Source organism: Trichomycterus rosablanca, chromosome 5 (assembly GCF_030014385.1).
Source record: "Trichomycterus rosablanca isolate fTriRos1 chromosome 5, fTriRos1.hap1, whole genome shotgun sequence".
Classification (NCBI taxonomy): domain Eukaryota; kingdom Metazoa; phylum Chordata; class Actinopteri; order Siluriformes; family Trichomycteridae; genus Trichomycterus; species Trichomycterus rosablanca.
Window position 1 is genome coordinate 15,970,852 of NC_085992.1, and position 19,515 is coordinate 15,990,366.

General features: G+C 42.0%; 1 protein-coding gene across 1 annotated transcript in view; it reads left to right on the top strand.

The window, feature by feature from the left end:
* cdh23 (cadherin-related 23) overlaps positions 1-19,515 on the top strand; it is a 399,105-nt gene that overhangs the window by 337,290 nt on the left and 42,300 nt on the right. Inside the window, exons 37-44 of the mRNA XM_062994943.1 lie at positions 5,860-6,081; positions 6,188-6,307; positions 12,269-12,449; positions 13,317-13,450; positions 14,577-14,786; positions 15,191-15,298; positions 16,777-16,879; positions 18,686-18,811. Coding sequence (XP_062851013.1) covers positions 5,860-6,081; positions 6,188-6,307; positions 12,269-12,449; positions 13,317-13,450; positions 14,577-14,786; positions 15,191-15,298; positions 16,777-16,879; positions 18,686-18,811 — 1,204 coding nt within the window. The remainder of the gene's footprint in view (positions 1-5,859; positions 6,082-6,187; positions 6,308-12,268; positions 12,450-13,316; positions 13,451-14,576; positions 14,787-15,190; positions 15,299-16,776; positions 16,880-18,685; positions 18,812-19,515) is intronic.

A 19,515-nucleotide genomic window follows, 5' to 3' on the forward strand; every position in this document is an offset into this window, starting at 1 on the left:
TGGTTGGTGGACTTTTCTCAGTCCAGCAGTGACAGTGAGGTGTTTAAAAACTCCATCAGCATTGCTGTGTCTTATCCACTCATGCCAGCACAACACACACTAACACACCACCACCATGTCAGTGTCACTGCAGTGCTGAGAATGACCCACCACCCAAATAATACCTGCTCTGTAGTGGTCCTATAGGGGTCCTAACCACTAAAGAACAGCATGAAAGGGGGCTAACAAAGCATGCAGAAAAACAGATGGAATAAAAAGGACAGTGTGTGTAGAAACAAGGAGGTGGTTTTAATGTTATGGCTGATCAGTGTATATTTATGTTTGGCTGTATTTTCCTCACTGTGTTGGTTTTACTTTTAAACTTGTGTTTACTTTTAAACTTGACTTTACCGGGCAAGTCCGAACAGCTTAAAATAAAATTAAAAAACGTGGCTTAATGTCCCAAAAGAAAGACATCGGAACACTTAAATCTCTCTTTCAGGTATTACTGGTTTTAAGTGCTCTGTACTGCTTAAATTCATTGGTCATTGTTTGAGTACGACAAGCCACGTTAAGCTTTATTTTTCACATTAAGCATTGTTTATACTGCCTGGGTTGCTTTTACGACATCATATCAAACAGTTTGTCTCATTGGAGGCACTTTGAAAAGGAATCAACGAATTCAATCAAGTGAACTCTAAAAGATGGAAGCGCAGCGTCAAGCAAAACAGGGAAACAACAGAACAGGAGCACCAAAGCGGTTTTGCCACTTCTCATGTGAAAGCACCCAAACCTCTACAACTTGACACGCCCACAGATGATGTCATGTTTCGTGCTAAAAATCTTAGTATTCTTTGGTGCCACCTGCGAGTGCAATTTCATAGACTGGAACTTGATTTTAAACTGGTTCAACATGTCTTCACCAGAAAATCAAGTTCGCAAACCAGAACAGAGCCCGTTCCACATTGGTGGAAAAGGGCTAAGAGAGAATCCTGTTCATCCCTGGAGCCAGGCCTGGGTTTGATCTTATCGGTGAGCACCTGGTTACCAGGCCACTCGCATAACCCAGTAAAACCCGAAAAAGCAACATTGGTGGAGTTCGAGTTTGATGAAACTAAAAGTTTCTTTGTTTTTGTTTGATGCTAGTTGCAACAACAGATACTAAGACACAACCCAACCCAATAATACATTTTTCCATAAAGACTACCGGCATGGTTGGCGGGTTGTCTGGTGGCTAAATGTGATGGTAAATAATACTTCATTGTTTGTGATTTTTAATATTTATGGGTGCAGAATTGGCTCCAACCATTGAGCTTTCCAGATAGAATTCCTCAGTACCCGCCTGGCTATGCACTCTGGGACATGGAAGTAGACACTTTGCATTTTATATACAGTATAACAATGATAGTGATCCTATTTTTATCAGCAACACTGGCATCACTAAGGAACTCAGGCATGGTAATGGAAACCTTTTAAAAAGAGGATGTAACTGCTTCTGCTGCTGTTAAAGTTCACCCATTAATCATTAACTTACTGTGACTTTATTTACATATTCACTGATGACTTCTCTGTGTCCACCCATGCCTGCAACCATTTGATAGAGCCTCAAGCATTACAATGGAAAACTCAGACAGCAGATCTTATATTTTCCAATTTAAAACTACAGGTAGATATGTGAGCAGAAAGTTTAGCACACAACCTCTCTTCACAACAGTACATTTACTGAATGAATTATAGCTCTGTCGCACTTCTCTCCTGATAATGTGATTCTTCTAAGCGCGGGCAAGGAGAGATCAGTTTTGCCCTCAAGATAACTCCGCACCTGGAGGCCTGTAACAATAGTGCGAATAATTGCATCCACTATTTTTGACTCAGAATATCCCCTTGAGAGACCACTCTCAATCTGGTGTGCTAAACTGGAGAAAGTTAGTCTATCTTTCTGCCCAGGTTCACCATTTTTTAAATTTTCTTTATGCATTTTCTCCCGTTAAGCGAGTCCAATTGCCCGATTGGGTCATGCTTCCTCTCCCCGCTCTGATTATAGAGAACGAAGCTAACCCACACCCCCTCCGACACATGGGCAGCATGCCATATGCATTTTATCACCTGCACTTTTGACGGGTGCAGTGCAGCTCAGCGTTGTGCACGGAGAGGACACACCCCGAGAGCACTCCCTTCTCATCTCTGTGCAGGCGCCATCAATCGGCCAGCAGAGGTCGTAATTGCACAGGTCATATCCGGCTTAGTCCCGCCCATATCTGAACAACAGGCCAATCGTTGTTCATGTGGCCGCTGAGCCTTAGCCGGTAGGCAGAGCTGAGATTCGATACGATGTATTTGAGATCCCAACTCTGGTTCCATCGTGTGTTTTTACCGCTGCGCCACCTGAGTGGCCCCAGATTCACCAATTTGCCCCGAAACCTTAAAATCTTCTGTGAACCACTGGCTTGGATGAAGGGTTTCTCCATTGGAGAGGTGTCTTCGCTGGCTCTGTGCTGGGGTGTTCTGCTCATTAGCTTTTGCATTTCGGTTTCTTTTAGCTGCACGATGAATTTCAGTTCCTCTAGATCTCTTCTTAATTTGTCTCGCTCTTCATCAGAATTACACTTAGATATTTCTAAATCCTCACCTTTATTAGCCACTTTTACCTTGTCTATCATATCCTTCAAATTTAAGAGCTGTGCCATGCCCTCATCCTCCAATTCTGTTAACTCCTCGCTTTCAAGATGTTTGATGATCTGCGAGATCAGAATGCACCGTGTTTTTACTATTGTCTTTTCTTGTGATGTTTTTGGGATCTGGAGAAGATGACTTATTTTCACTAGTTGCTCTGTGTTTAATTGATATAAAGCCCCCTTCACTTCGATCTGCAAATTCTCAACTTCAGACAATAGTGCGTAGCACTGAGTGGGTTAAAGTATGAATACTGGCTGCTTTCCTGTTGTCAGGACCTTACCTAGACTTTAACAGTTCAACTAATTCTAAGTTCACACTACACGACTTTCCAAGTCGTCAGGTTGCTGTACAGTTCACACTACACGACTGGATCTCTTGTAATCGGGAGTCTTTCAAGTCGACTGATTGGCGATAGGGGGTGAGCTTCTCTGGTCTTCCAAACTACGTTTTGTCACGAAAACACATTCAAGAAGTGAAGAGGAGTTTAATGATACCACGTACAAAAATGCACCTCAACAAGTAGCGAGCGATCAAAGTTGTTTGTGCGCTGATGCAGCGTGAAATCAAAGAGAAAAATAAATGAATCAGAGTGGATTTGGCAACGCGACCAGCAGGGATTGTTTTGTTCTGTAGCAAGTTGGAGGTTAATAAATATTTTTTTGTAATGCAGTGTTGGTATTATGGTTTGGCGTGGACAATAAGTTCACAAGTATTGTAAAGCTCGTGTGTGCCGATGTATTCTGATAGAAGCTATATTATCCCCCTCACCACACTCATTGCCAGTCGCAACCGACTGATCCAGATATTCAACATGCTAGATATCTCTCCTCAGTCGCTCGGATCGAGTTGTTGGGTAGTTCACATATAGCGATTGAGAGTCGAGTTTTGATTGCTGAGCGAACGCCGAGTTGCTCCCGAGCCGGCAAATCTAGCGCTGACCAGTCGGCGAGCGAAAATCAGCGAAAAATCGTGTAGTGTGAACTAGCCTTAAAGCTCTACTTACTTAGGTACAAAGTGCTTAGAACAGTGGTGTTCAAATAAAATCCCTATAAAAACTGTCACCCTTTGCTGGGAGTAAATTTGTCTGGATGGTCAGATATCATCCAAAAACGTCTAAGAAAGCAACCATGCCATTAATTGGAAGCTGATGGATGACATTTGAGCAAGCTTTTAATGGCCATAGGCTTAAAGGCTGCTGCACAGGAAAGAAGCCCCTGCTCAAAAATCAGCTTCTTAAAGCTAGACGTAGGTTTTTTATTAAGTACACTGACAAATAAAAAGCAGCAGCAGGAGCTTTTTTTCTTGAACAACAGCCTCCAAGCCAATGGTAATCCAAAACTTGGATTACTAGAGACAGTATCATCCGTAGTTCAGCAGCTTTTAATTGGCAGAAGGGACAGTGGTAGCCTAGTTGGTAGCACTTTGGGCTATCAGTTGGAAGATTCTCGGTTCAAATCCACGCTCTGCTAGGCAGCAAGTTCCTTAACCTGGGATATGCGGAAAAAGACTTCCACTGTACTGTACACATGTATATATGACAAATAAAGATGTCTTCTTCTTTTTCAGCTATAGGTCGCCCTAATCACTCATGAGGAATTAGAAGGCCATGCCACAAAATTACACCACTAGGATTTGTCTTAAAAATACATAAATTGGCATTAGTTTTGAGTTCATGACTCTTCGCCAAAGTTAATCTTGTTCCTTCTGGTTTTGCAGTACAAGCAAACAGGAACAGCAAATACCACAGTCTGCTTTTGGCATGAGCTCTGCACAGTCTTGCTCATCTTATTCGACAACTGGGTCAAACATCTTGACTTTAGCTTGATGACACAGTGAAAAATGAAGCCACAGTGTATACATATAACTGAATGTATTATTGTGGTCAGTTGTTATGGGTCATGTGGAATGATGCCATTAGCTGTAGCATTAAACTCTATACAACAAAAAATAACGAACAAGGTTTTATCATACAGTGAATGCGCATACGCACATATGCACCTTTTTTATTTAATACTTATCGCACAATTTTTAACTTGAAGTTTGTCAGTGAACTCTGTTGTACATCTCCATTGCACACTTGTCTGATGCTACTATTTAATTTGATGTATACAATATATGTTGACACCTGCACCAAGAGAAATTCCTTGTACATCTGGTACTTGGTGAAAATGAAGATTCTGATTCTGATTTTGATAAGTGGACACCAGACCATGACCTTTTTTAATATGGAGTTGCACCCTATTCAGCTTCTCTTTTGTAGAAGGCTTTTTATACTGTTTCTGTGTCTTTGGCAATTGGACAGGAAAGCCTGTGTGCCATTTTATTCCAAAGGTCTTCAGTGAGGTTGAGGTCAGTGCTTTGTGCAGACAACTGAAGTGTATGGACCACTCAAAGTCCCTCCTCAAATATTTTTCACAAGGTTGGAAACATTTGATGTAATTGATTGATTTTATACACTTGTTATCAATGAATTTGACTGAAACATCTAAACTCAATCATTAGAGGAGTCCACATACTTTTGGCCATATATTGTACGTATGGTTAGTGTATTATTGTGTTCTTGTGTGTCTTTTGTTTTTGATTTAATTACACAGTGTAAGGGGCAGCAAGAAGGGCCTAAGTTTGCTTCCGGCCAGGGTCCTTTCTGTGTGTCCTCATTGGTTTCCACCAGGTACTCTGGTTTCCTTCCACAAGTCCAAAGACATGCAGGCCATTGAAAACTGTCCCAAATATGAGTGTGTGCAAATGTTTAAGTGTGTGTGTGTGTGCCCTATGATGGACTGGCAACCTGTCTGAGGGGTTTCCCACATTTCATCCATTGAATCAGACCCACCACAACCCTGACCAGGATAAAGCAGTGGTAAAACAGACAATGAATGAATGAATTAACAGTGTAGGAATTTCACAGAGGGTCAGTGAAGCATTTGGACAGTAAGTAAATGAGTCAGTGGGTGAGTCAATCAGTAGATGATTCAGTGGTAAGCCTGTAGTGAGTGAGTCAATTAGTTTTTAGGGCAGTAACTGAGCATTTTACTGAGTATGTAAGTCAGTAGGTAAATCAGTAGTTAAGTAGACTTACTGTCGACCCTCTCTAGAACTTCCGTGGAATCAGGGAGAGTCAGTCAGCGAATCAGTCAGTATGTTAGCATGTGTGAGCAAATCATTCAGTATGTGAATCATTTACTCAGCCCTTCTTTCTTACAGACCACCACCACGGTGCGTGTGCGTATCATTGACGAGAATGACAACGCCCCCACTTTTGCAGCGAAAGAATACGTGACCATCCTCACAGAGGGTCCAGACACGGTAGGGGCTACCATCGCTACGGTTACTGCCACAGATCCTGACGAGGAATTCAATGGGACTCTGCGTTACGCCATTGCATTTGGCAATTTGGCTCAAACCTTCAGCATTAATCCTGTTACGGTAAATAATTTCCAGATGTGCACTGACATCAGTGTTTGTGGTAGTGTGTGTAAATGAGCTGAACTGGTAAACAGCTGTGGGTGTTAACATGTGTTTGTGCTTGCAGGGCCGAATAACGGTGATGAAAGAGCTGGATTATGAGATCAGTAATGGACGGTACACACTGGTGATCACTGCAACTGACCAGTGCCCGATACCCCAATTCAGGTTGACATCTAGTGCCACTGTAAGTGTCTCAATAATTGAAGTACAGTGTTCAATTATTGCTTCCAGTATTGCATGGCAAACCATTGGGTAAAAAGTGGTTTCATTTATTTATTAACCAAAGATTTCCAACATGCATATAACCAATGTGAAAAAGTAATTGCCCCCACAGTAATTGACCACAATCAGACTTGCTTTCCACCTGCCCTGTAAAACACTAGGCTTTGACGTATGAAAATTCTAGATTCCACTTGTTTAAAATGTCCATGACCATGTCTTAGGCTCAAGGACTCCACCAAACCACAGTGAAAGCTATAGAGGACACTCAGGAAAAAGCAGGAGTGGCCAGACCACTGACCTTTTTCAGGGGCTTAGTGAAAAACCAGAAATCCAGAAAAAAACCGCAAAAGAACCACAAATGGTGGCACAGCGGTAAAGTACTCTAGCTCACCAGAGTTGGGGTTTCGAATACATCGTATCGAACATCAGCTCTGCCTCTCCGACTAGGCTGGCTGGGCGGCAGTATGAACAATGATTGGCTGTTGATCAGGGTTAGGGGTAAAAAGTTGGTCCTCATAACTGGTGCAACTGCGGCCCCTGCTGGCTGACTGATGGCGCCTGCACAGGGCTGAGGAATAATGCTGATGGGGGTGTGGCTCTCCATGCACAGTGCCTGTCAAGTATATGAACTCGACTCGTGCAGGTGAAAAATGCACTATCTGTACTGACTGTGCATACCAGAGGGGGCGCATGTCAGTTGAGAGGGGTCCTCAGTCAGTGGTGAAGGGTTGAATCAGTATAGAGGACGCATGCAGGATAATTGGACATGACTAGACTGGAGGGATAAAAATTGGGGGGGAAAAAAGCGGGGGAAAAAATAAATATATATACAGTGGTACCTCGGTATACGTCCTTAATCCGTTCCAGATCCTTGGACTTATACCAAACAGGACGTATACCAAACAAATTTAGGGAAAATGATTAATCCGTTCCCATAAAAAAATCCTATTGTTATTGACATATTATACGTTGATAGGGTTGTATAAAATAATTTATAAAACTGATAGTTCCGGTCCTAAAATCTGATGGCTGAGCTGTGTTCAAAGCCGTTGTAAAATCCCAAATATACGTGCACCTATGACCACCTCACATCATTCCATATTAATACGCCACTGAAAAGAAAAAGTACAAACTTGGTTGAACACTATTTTAAGCCATGTACTATACATGGAAATGTTTAGATTAATATAAACAGTAATCTTAATCATTAAGCGGGTGTTTCGTCCAAGAAATATTGTAATAGTTTTCGAACGTTATGTTCGCCCTCATGTTGCCTAGCAACACGGCACACCGTTAACGGGACTACAGTACCTGTAGTACAGTACCTGAAAATTCACAGAGTTGTAGCGCAGGTTGTTTACTGAATGTTATAAAACGGATAGTTCCGGTCCTAAAATCTGATTGGCTGAGCCGCGTTCGAAGCCGTTGTAAAATCCCCAATAAACGCACACCTAGGACCACCTCACATCATTCCATATTAATACGCCACTGAATAGAAAAAGTTAATGTTATTTTCGCCCTCATGTTGCCTAGCAACACTGTTAATCGAACTATTTTGCGTCGTGGAAGAATGCTTTATTGTAAGTTTATACACAATAAATACATTTATGAATTAAACATTGTTGTATTTATTATATTTTATGTTGACCGCCATTTTATAAAAGCAATAAGCCACTCGAGACCGTGCATTACTGTTATGATTTTAGCACGGGGAAAGAAGTTTTAGGCACTCCGCTTCGCGTCTAAAATCTAAAATCACAGTAATGCACGGCCTCTCGTGGCTTATTGCTTTAGTAGCAACTGGCGTAATGACGCTCATTGCTTTGTCTCGCGAGAGGTAAACAAGGGTAGCGTGCGGTGTCGTGACTCATTTTGACCCATACAAGTTCTAGCACGCGAGTTGTATTCCAAACAAAGGTCGTATACCAAGCAAAATTTTTCGTGTCCAAACAGGACGTATACCAAGTATACCAAAGTATACCACAGCAGACGTATACTGAGGTTCCACTGTATATATATACAGTATATATACAGTGTATCACAAAAGTGAGTACACCCCTCACATTTCTGCAAATATTTTATTATATCTTTTCATGGGACAACACTATAGAAATAAAACTTGGATATAACTTAGAGTAGTCAGTGTACAACTTGTATAGCAGTGTAGATTTACTGTCTTCTGAAAATAACTCAACACACAGCCATTAATGTCTAAATAGCTGGCAACATAAGTGAGTACACCCCACAGTGAACATGTCCAAATTGTGCCCAAAGTGTCAATATTTTGTGTGACCACCATTATTATCCAGCACTGCCTTAACCCTCCTGGGCATGGAATTCACCAGAGCTGCACAGGTTGCTACTGGAATCCTCTTCCACTCCTCCATGATGACATCACGGAGCTGGTGGATGTTAGACACCTTGAACTCCTCCACCTTCCACTTGAGGATGCACCACAGGTGCTCAATTGGGTTTAGTCCATCACCTTTACCTTCAGCTTCCTCAGCAAGGCAGTTGTCATCTTGGAGGTTGTGTTTGGGGTCGTTATCCTGTTGGAAAACTGCCATCAGTTTTCGAAGGGAGGGGATCATGCTCTGTTTCAGAATGTCACAGTACATGTTGGAATTCATGTTTCCCTCAATGAACTGCAGCTCCCCAGTGCCAGCAACACTCATGCAGCCCAAGACCATGATGCTACCACCACCATGCTTGACTGTAGGCAAGATACAGTTGTCTTGGTACTTCTCACCAGGGCGCCGCCACACATGCTGGACACCATCTGAGCCAAACAAGTTTATCTTGGTCTCGTCAGACCACAGGGCATTCCAGTAATCCATGTTCTTGGACTGCTTGTTTTCAGCAAACTGTTTGCTGGCTTTCTTGTGCGTCAGCTTCCTTCTGGGATGACGACCATGCAGACCGAGTTGATGCAGTGTGCGGCGTATGGTCTGAGCACTGACAGGCTGACCTCCCACGTCTTCAACCTCTGCAGCAATGCTGGCAGCACTCATGTGTCTATTTTTTAAAGCCAACCTCTGGATATGACGCCGAACACGTGGACTCAACTTCTTTGGTCGACCCTGGCGAAGCCTGTTCCGAGTGGAACCCGTCCTGGAAAACCGCTGTATGACCTTGGCCACCATGCTGTAGCTCAGTTTCAGGGTGTTAGCAATCTTCTTATAGCCCAGGCCATCTTTGTGGAGAGCAACAATTCTATTTCTCACATCCTCAGAGAGTTATTTGCCATGAGGTGCCATGTTGAATATCCAGTGGCCAGTATGAGAGAATTGTACCCAAAACACCAAATTTAACTGCCCTGCTCCCCATTTACACCTGGGACCTTGACACATGACACCAGGGAGGGACAACGACACATTTGGGCACAATTTGGACATGTTCACTGTGGGGTGTACTCACTTATGTTGCCAGCTATTTAGACATTAATGGCTGTGTGTTGAGTTATTTTCAGAAGACAGTAAATCTACACTGCTATACAAGCTGTACACTGACTACTCTAAGTTATATCCAAGTTTCATGTCTATAGTGTTGTCCCATGAAAAGATATAATGAAATATTTGCAGAAATGTGAGGGGTGTACTCACTTTTGTGATACACTGTATATACAGGTCCTTCTCAAAAAATTAGCATATTGTGATAAAGTTCATTATTTTCCATAATGTAATGATAAAAATTAAACTTTCATATATTTTAGATTCATTGCACACCAACTGAAATATTTCAGGTCTTTTATTGTTTTAATACTGATGATTTTGGCATACAGCTCATGAAAACCCAAAATTCCTATCTCAAAAAATTAGCATATTTCATCCGACCAATAAAAGAAAAGTGTTTTTAATACAAAAAAAGTCAACCTTCAAATAATTATGTTCAGTTATGCACTCAATACTTGGTCGGGAATCCTTTTGCAGAAATGACTGCTTCAATGCGACGTGGCATGGAGGCAATCAGCCTGTGGCACTGCTGAGGTGTTATGGAGGCCCAGGATGCTTCGATAGCGGCCTTAAGCTCATCCAGAGTGTTGGGTCTTGTGTCTCTCAACTTTCTCTTCACAATATCCCACAGATTCTCTATGGGGTTCAGGTCAGGAGAGTTGGCAGGCCAATTGAGCACAGTAATACCATGGTCAGTAAACCATTCACCAGTGGTTTTGGCACTGTGAGCAGGTGCCAGGTCGTGCTGAAAAATGAAATCTTCATCTCCATAAAGCTTTTCAGCAGATGGAAGCATGAAGTGCTCCAAAATCTCCTGATAGCTAGCTGCATTGACCCTGCCCTTGATAAAACACAGTGGACCAACACCAGCAGCTGACATGGCACCCCAGACCATCACTGACTGTGGGTACTTGACACTGGACTTCAGGCATTTTGGCATTTCCTTCTCCCCAGTCTTCCTCCAGACTCTGGCACCTTGATTTCCGAAAACAGTACTTTGGACCACTGAGCAACAGTCCAGTGCTGCTTCTCTGTAGCCCAGGTCAGGCGCTTCTGCCGCTGTTTCTGGTTCAAAAGTGGCTTGACCTGGGGAATGCGGCACCTGTAGCCCATTTCCTGCACACGCCTGTGCACGGTGGCTCTGGATGTTTCTACTCCAGACTCAGTCCACTGCTTCCGCAGGTCCCCCAAGGTCTGGAATCGGCCCTTCTCCACAATCTTCCTCAGGGTCCGGTCACCTCTTCTCGTTGTGCAGCGTTTTCTGCCACACTTTTTCCTTCCCACAGACTTCCCACTGAGGTGCCTTGATACAGCACTCTGGGAACAGCCTATTCGTTCAGAAATTTCTTTCTGTGTCTTACCCTCTTGCTTGAGGGTGTCAATGATGGCCTTCTGGACAGCAGTCAGGTCGGCAGTCTTACCCATGATTGCAGTTTTGAGTAATGAACCAGGCTGGGAGTTTTTAAAAGCCTCAGGAATCTTTTGCAGGTGTTTAGAGTTAATTCGTGGATTCAGATGATTAGGTTAATAGCTCGTTTAGAGAACCTTTACATGATATGCCAATTTTTTGAGATAGGAATTTTGGGTTTTCATGAGCTGTATGCCAAAATCATCAGTATTAAAACAATAAAAGACCTGAAATATTTCAGTTGGTGTGCAATGAATCTAAAATATATGAAAGTTTAATTTTTATCATTACATTATGGAAAATAATGAACTTTATCACAATATGCTAATTTTTTGAGAAGGACCTGTATATATATAAAAACACAACTGGCTCTAGCTTTAGCTGTTGTGATGCTCATGCTTCAAAGTGTGTATTATATACAATTGGTTGCAGAATTCACTGGTCGCTCTTAGATGTGGCAGCTCAGAGGCAACTCTGCGTTCACCCGGAGATCAAAACTCGGCTCTCGATCACTATGTGTGTACTGTTCAACGAATCGATTCGAGCGTTGTGTGAAAGGTGTTGCAGGTGGCAGCGAGTGCTGTGTCAAACCACAGCCAGTGAGAACGCAAGATACGGGGTGAGGGGAAACCCAGGGGAAAATGTGGGACAGGGGCATAATATGATTTCTATCAGAATACATCGGCACACACACAAGCTTTACATTATTTGTGATCTTATTGCTCACAACAAACCATAATATCAATGCTGCATTGCAAAAAATTATTTATTAACCTCCAACTCACTAAAGAACGAAACAATTCCAGCGTGTGTTTTCGTGATGGAAACGTGTTTTGGGAGACCAGATAGATCCTCATGGTGGTAGATTGTGTAGTGTGTAATCCCCTATTGCCGATCAGTCGTGTAGTGTGAAATACACAACGACTTAAAAGACTCCTGATTACTAGAGATCCAGTTGTGTAGTGTGAACTGTACAGCGATCTGACGACTTGGAAAGTTGTGTAGTGTGAACTTGGCATTGTAAACTGAATAAAAATACTAATTTGATTACTATATGTCAAAGGTGCTCGTGAACGTGATAGACGTGAACGACGTTACTCCACAGTTTCCGAGACAGTTCGAAGGACCCTTCGAGATCACAGAGGGCCAGCCGGGGCCTAGAGTCTGCACACTCAAAGCTACTGATGAAGACTCGGGACTGAACGGAAAAGTGGAGTACAGCATCACAGCCGGAGATCCCAAAAGTAAGAGCAGTGGGTGTTTGTGTGGGTGAGATTTACTGGAATTGTGGCATCTGGTCAAAATTAATTGTGAACTGGGTGTCGACTTTGATGTACGTGTACGATTAGGGAAACATCTGTTTTGGAGTCTGAATAAATATGACAGTATTAATTAAATTATATCATAATAATTCCATGTCATCCCAAATTATTATAATAATCAGGGACACTTTGGATGCAGAGTCTATTCCGAGACTACAGGGTGCGAGGCCAGACTGAAATACACCCCAGACAGAGCATCAGTCAAATCACAGGGCAAATTATTTACACTCACTAATTTACTTAATCCAAACATAGGATGAAGATTCTCAACCTATTTTTAGCCAGTGACCCTATTTTATATTTGCAACCTCATCAGAATGACACGTCTTACCTCATATGCTTTTAAAGTGCAGTTCTGAGTGCTAGCTATGTAATTTTTGCATATTTCCCCCCCCAAGTTCCCCAGGGTACTCTGGAACCCCCCTGCATTACTTCCTTACTGGCAAAGTAAGAAGGTGGCTCCCCTTCCAACCTTTCCTCCCTGAGAGGCAGTGTCTGTTGAGCAGCTTACCAAACTGGTAGCATCATTGTGACCCTCAAAAAAGGAAAAAAGAGTTTGGAGTGGTGGAACTCCAGTGGCCTGCAAAGAGCCTTGACCTCAACCACACCAAATTCTCCTTTGTTTAAATGAGGCTGCAACTCTACCAAGATGGGCAACTCTATGATTTTTGAATGGAGATGTCCAACGATCTCATGATCTTTTAGACATAGTGTATGGACTTGGGTGGCCACCATGGTGAACTACAATATTAAACCGCTACGTCTTAATCTGACTTTGGTTTCTTCTAGATGAGTTCATAGTTTCTCCTGTGGAGGGGGAGCTGAGGGTGAGAAGAGATATTGAATTGGACAGAGAGACGACGGCTTACTACAACATTACTGTGATTGCTAAAGACCTGGGAACACCATCATTCAGCAGCACGGTACACACACACACACACACACACACACACACACATACACACAAACAGAAATGTTTCATGTTGATTCTCCCCATCAGGGAAAACTGAACAGTCCAAAACAGCCTATACGCTATATGGTCAAAAGTATACGGACACCTCTTCTAATTAGGTAATTTAGCTACACCCATTGCCCACAGGTGTACTTTTAACTTTTTATAGGGAAGACTCCCAGTGCTGAGATTCTGAGCTGGGTCTGCTGGGTGCCTTCTAATGCTTGCAGCAGCTAAAATTAGCTTCTAGTCTGTTGGGTGGGAAAAGACCGGACCAATAAGAGGTGGGGTTATCAATGTTGTGTAAGGACCCTGGTTGCCCAGGGCGCCTGTACCGAAATGGAGGAGTGCACTCGTACTTGGGGACAAGGCTCTCCGTACTTGAAGCTGACCTCATGCGCAAATCCACTGAAGTATGGGAGAATAAGAGGGGATTGGTGGACTGTGCACACATCGGAGGGAGTGTACTGTATGTCAGGCAAACATACACCCTCTTTGGACGCTGTTGGGGTCCCCAGCAGTGGATTGGCTATGCTAAATTGGTGAAAAATGCTTAAAAACAATATAGGGAAGGCATGATTGTGCCCTTGTACACAAAGCTTGATCCAAGACATAGTCTGATAAATTTGGTGTGGAGGTGTTTGGTATGTCATGACCCACACAGAACCCTAACCTCAAGCCCACTGAACACCTTTGGAATGAATTGGAATGTCAATTGTAAAGCAGTGCCAGACCTTAATAATGCTCCTTTGACTGAAAAGCTTAGGGAAGATGACATATCAATCCACTTCAGTTCCTGTGGTATAGAATGGGATTTTTTAACAAGCTCATGGACAGGTGTCTACATACTTTTAGTGCACTATGATGTAAAGATGCTTTACCATAAATATAGCAATAGATGCCTTACAGATCCAGGCTCCATCCTTCCTCTAGGTTCTAAAGGTGCAATGGACTAACATCATTTCCACTTTTTTGAGTCCATGTTGCCCAATAGCCTCCGGACCCACCGCAACTCTCACCAGATAAACACTGCTTATTCAAGAGGAGGTTGAGTTGTACTTCAGATGATTCATTTACACTTTGTATTTTTTGCACAGGTGGTGGTGGGCGTTGTGGTGTTGGACATTAACGATAACGACCCGGTGTTGATGAACTTGCCAATGAACACCAGCGTGAGTGAAGGAGCTCCTGTCCAGACCTCCATCGCTCGGGTGAGGGGGCAGGATGCCGACAGCGGACGCAACGCGCTCCTCACGTACAACATCACGGCTGGAAACCCAGACGGAGCCTTCTACATCAACGAAACAGTGAGACGTGGTTGACGGAGGGACTGTACAATATATGACCAAAAGTATCTGGACACCCCTCTTAAATACACAACCATTGCTAACAAGTCTAGTGAATCAGTTATATTCTTCCAACATTGTGCCAAGTTTGGGGAAGCATAGGTTTGCCTCAGTGCCCAAATCAAGGTTTAAGTACTTTAATGACCTGTCCATAGCCCTGACCTCAACCCCACTGAACATTCTTAGGATTTCTCGTAAAACATTGGTGCCTTCTTCCAACATATTATGAAAAGTCTTCCCAAGTCAGATTTTGATTGAGATGTCTGTGATGGTCAGGTGTCATCCACATACTTTTGGGTCAGTTAATACGTTTATGTTTTTTTGGAGGGAAATGTGATGAGTTAGCTTCATTCTGTCTTTCTCAGTCAGGAGTGGTTCAGGTGAACAGACCTTTGGATCGAGAAAGAATCTCTGAGTACACGCTGACTATCACGGTCAAGGACAATCCAGAGAATCCACGCATCGCCCGACGGGTAACAACTATACATATACATTTACATTTTTGGCATTTAGCAGACGCTCTTATCCAGAGAGACTTACAAATGTGCTTCCATAGTAAACATTACCCTCCTCTAGTGGACAACAGTCCAGAAATACAAATCTGCTTTTTTTTTAATGCAAGAAATAAGTAAGTACAAGTCAACTTAAGTGCTTAGTAAAGAGGTGGGTTTTTAATCATCTTTTGAAGACAGCGAGAGACTCAGATTTTCGGACACACAAGGGAAGCTCATTCCACCACTTGGGTGCCAGTACAGAGAAGAGCCTTGATGCTTGTCTTCCTTGAGTCCTGGGTGGAGGATCATGTCGAGTGAGACTAGTGGCTCGGAGGTTGCGTGGTACAGAGCGGGGTTTGATTAAACCTTGAAGGTAGCTTTGGGCCGGTCCATTTTTAGCTTTGTAGGTGAGCATCAGTGTTTTAAACTGAATGCGTGCAGCTACAGGAAGCCAGTGAAGAGAAAACAGCAGTGGGGTGATGTAGCAGTGTTTAGGTTGGTTAAAAACCAGGTGAGCAGCTGAATTTTGAATGAGTTGTAATGGTTTAATAGTGGACCTGGGAGCTCCTGCCAGGAGGGAGATGCAGTAGTCCAACCGTGAGATTACAAGTGACTGGACCAGGATCTGAGTGGCTTCCATAGAAAGAAATGGCCGAATCTTCTTGATGTTGTAGAGGAGGAACCAGCACGATCTGGTCATGTTGGCTACATGAGAAGAGAGGGTCAGCTGGTTATCCAGGACAACACCAAGGTTTCATACATTATCAGATGGTCTGATCTGTAAGTCATCAAGAGAGATGACTAGATCCTGGGTTGGAGATTGATCTCCACGAAGAAGTAACAGATCTGTCTGGCTGGGATTAAGTTTTAGATGATGTGCTGACATCCACAGTGAGATATCTTGCAGACATGCATGTAATGTTATCTCATAACATAACATTGTTATCTCATAACATTACAGCTTTATATCCGAGGGTTTCTCAAAAAAAGTGTGGCATCCAAATAAATGTTCTGAGATGTTATGGTGTGGGTTATAGATGTGCCCTGCCTTATAAATAAAACACTATCTATCTATCTATCTATCTATCTATCTATCTATCTATCTATCTATCTATCTATCTATCTATCTATCTATCTATCTATCTATCTATCTATCTATCTATCCATCCATCCATCCATCCATCCATCCATCCATCCATCCATCCATCTCCTCATACCATGACTGGAGCCTAATTGTGAATTCATCGATGAGTTTTCCATAACAGAAGCATGGCATTTTATAATGCAGTGCCAACTGGGGTATTGAAGGTCACATGCATTTAATGGTCTTCACACTTTTCTGCTCTTTGCATTTGCATTTTCCCCACTGTTACAACATTTCTGAAGGTGTTTATTGATCATTAAAGGCATCAGCATTTCACCAAGCACATCTCTTCTCTCTTTCTGCCCTAATGCAGGACTCAGATGTGCTGGTGGTCACCATTTTGGACGTGAACGACAACCCTCCTTACTTCATGTCCTCAAGCTATAGAGGAATGATTAGTGAGAATTCCCCCACAGGTAGGCATCTGTCACACTCCCTACATTTAGCATTTGCTGGAGCCTATTCCAGCTTTTCAATGGGCGCAAGGCACACAGTAACACCCTGGACGGGGCGCCAGTCCATCGCAGGGCAGACACACATACACACACACGTACACACACCCATTCACTTATAGGGTAATTTAGTGTCTCCAGTTAACCTGACTGCATGTTTTTGGACTGTGGGAGGAAACCAAAGCTCCCAGAGGAAACCCATGCAAACATAGGGAGAACATGCAAACTCCGCACAGAAAGGACCTGGACCGCCCCACCTGGGGATCGAACCCAGGACCTTGCTGTGAGGCGACAGTGCTACTCACCGAGCCACCGTGCCACCCCATTGAGGGAACAGTATACTTAAATTATAAAAATTAGATGATTGAACATTGTAAGTCCACCAGATGGACACTTGTAACCTTGGGTAATTTTGCAGGTAATCCCAATAGAAATGGTTAGAATTACATCACAGTGCTACAAATAGCTTATAATTACTTAAAAAATATATACTATAAATATAATAAAATATATAATTGCCAACAACAGCGTTGCAAAAGGTACTTATGATATTCATGTTCTTCCAATCATTTCCCTCAATTTTTTTCCTTGACTGTAGATATAAATACACACATATTTGTTTTTATATACCAAAGAAAGCATGTGTGTAAATGTGAAGTGGACATCTACACTGGACGCACATACAAACGTGATTGAATACTTGCTTTCCCATACTGGAATGCAAATGTTGACCTATGCAAAAGAATGAATGTTTGTCAGTCCACCACTTAAATTACTTCCTCTTTAGCTGTGGTTTCAATTCCAGTTTTCATGGTCTGCACTTTGCTTTTCTGCTTTATTTACTTAGAATTAACACAAAAATGTGCAGAGCATAAAGACTCTCAGAAAGGGAATTTCCCCGCTGTTGAATTGCCTTGGATGCTTAAAAAAATCCTTGGCCATGTTTATGGACTGGGGTTTTGGTTGCCAAGGCATCAAACTTGATGTAGAAACTAAAAATTGGATCTTGGGGGTGGAATCAAGAGAGAAGTAAAGTAAAAGTACGCTATCTCACCAGAGTTGGGTTTCTAGGTGCATCGTATCGAAACTCAGCTCTACCTTTCCGACTGGGTTGGGCGGCAGTATGGACAACGTTTGGCTGTTGTTCAGGGGCTTAGGGGTAGATTCGGAGCATACAGTAGGTCCTCATAACTGGTACAGCCTGCACAGGGCTGAGGAATAACATTGAGGGGGGTGTGACCCTCCGTGCGCAGTGTCTCTCGGTGTATGAACTCGGCTCATGCAGGTGAAAAATGCAAGTCTGTACTGATTGCGTGCCGGAGGGGGTGCAAGTCAGTTGAGTGGCGTCCTCAGTCAGTGGCAAAAAGGGTCGAATCAGTATAGAGGACACAATCAGGGTAATTGGACACGATTAGAATGGGGATAAAAGTTGGTGGAAAAAAGTGGGAAAAAATAGATAATTAAAAAAAAAAGAAGAAAAAAGTATCTGAGATTTTATGGAACATGTACTGTATTTTAGGTTTGACCAGGCTGGTTCATTAAAGTGTTGATTTAATAAAGATAAATATTTATTCAAGGCAATTAAATAAGCCAATCCATCCAATTCTATCACTATTAGATTCCAAGCAGCAACAGAACCCATCTTCTAAGAACCAACACAATAGCATGAATAAGGAAGTATGTAGACTGGCTGGTCCTAGCCGGTTTGGTAACCCGTTTCTGGTGATAATGAACATTATTGTTTCTTCTTTGTTTCCTTTTCTTTTTCAGCTACCACAGTGTCAATCATGAATGGACCAATCATAGCTGTGGATAGAGACATTGGATCCAATGCGGTAGTCAAATACGGCCTAATCGGACCAAGGGCGAATCTGTTTGATATCAATTCCACCACAGGTGAATTATTTATTAAGCATAAGAACCTCATAACAAGACAGTGGTAGCCTAGTGGCTAGTAGATTTTATTTTATTTATTTATTTAATTAGGATTGTAACGTCATGTTTTACATACTTTGGTTACATTCATGAACTGACAGGTTACACAAGATTCATCAGTTGAAGTCTTTACTGTCAACAGTCATGGACAATTTTGTATCTCTAATTCACCTCACCTGCATGTCTTTGGACTGTGGGAGGAAACCGGGGGTAACCCAGGGCTTTCTTGCTGTGAGGCGACAGTGCTACCCACCAAGCCACTGTACTGCCCAATAATAATAGTAATAATGACAACAACAACAACAACAACAACAAAACAACAACAATAATAATAAATAATAACAATAATAAATAATAAAAATAAATAATAATCAATTAATAATAATAGCAATAATAAATAATAATACTAAATAATAATAATACTAAATAATAATAATAACAATAATAAATAATGGTAATAATAATAATAATAATAATAATAAATAATGATAATAATAATAATAATAATAATAATAATAACAACAACAATAATAATTATTAATAATAATAATAATAATAATAGTAAATAATAATTAATAATAATAATAATAATAATAATAAATAATAAATAATAATAATAATAATAATATTAATAATAAATAGTAATAATAAATAGCTTCCAAACA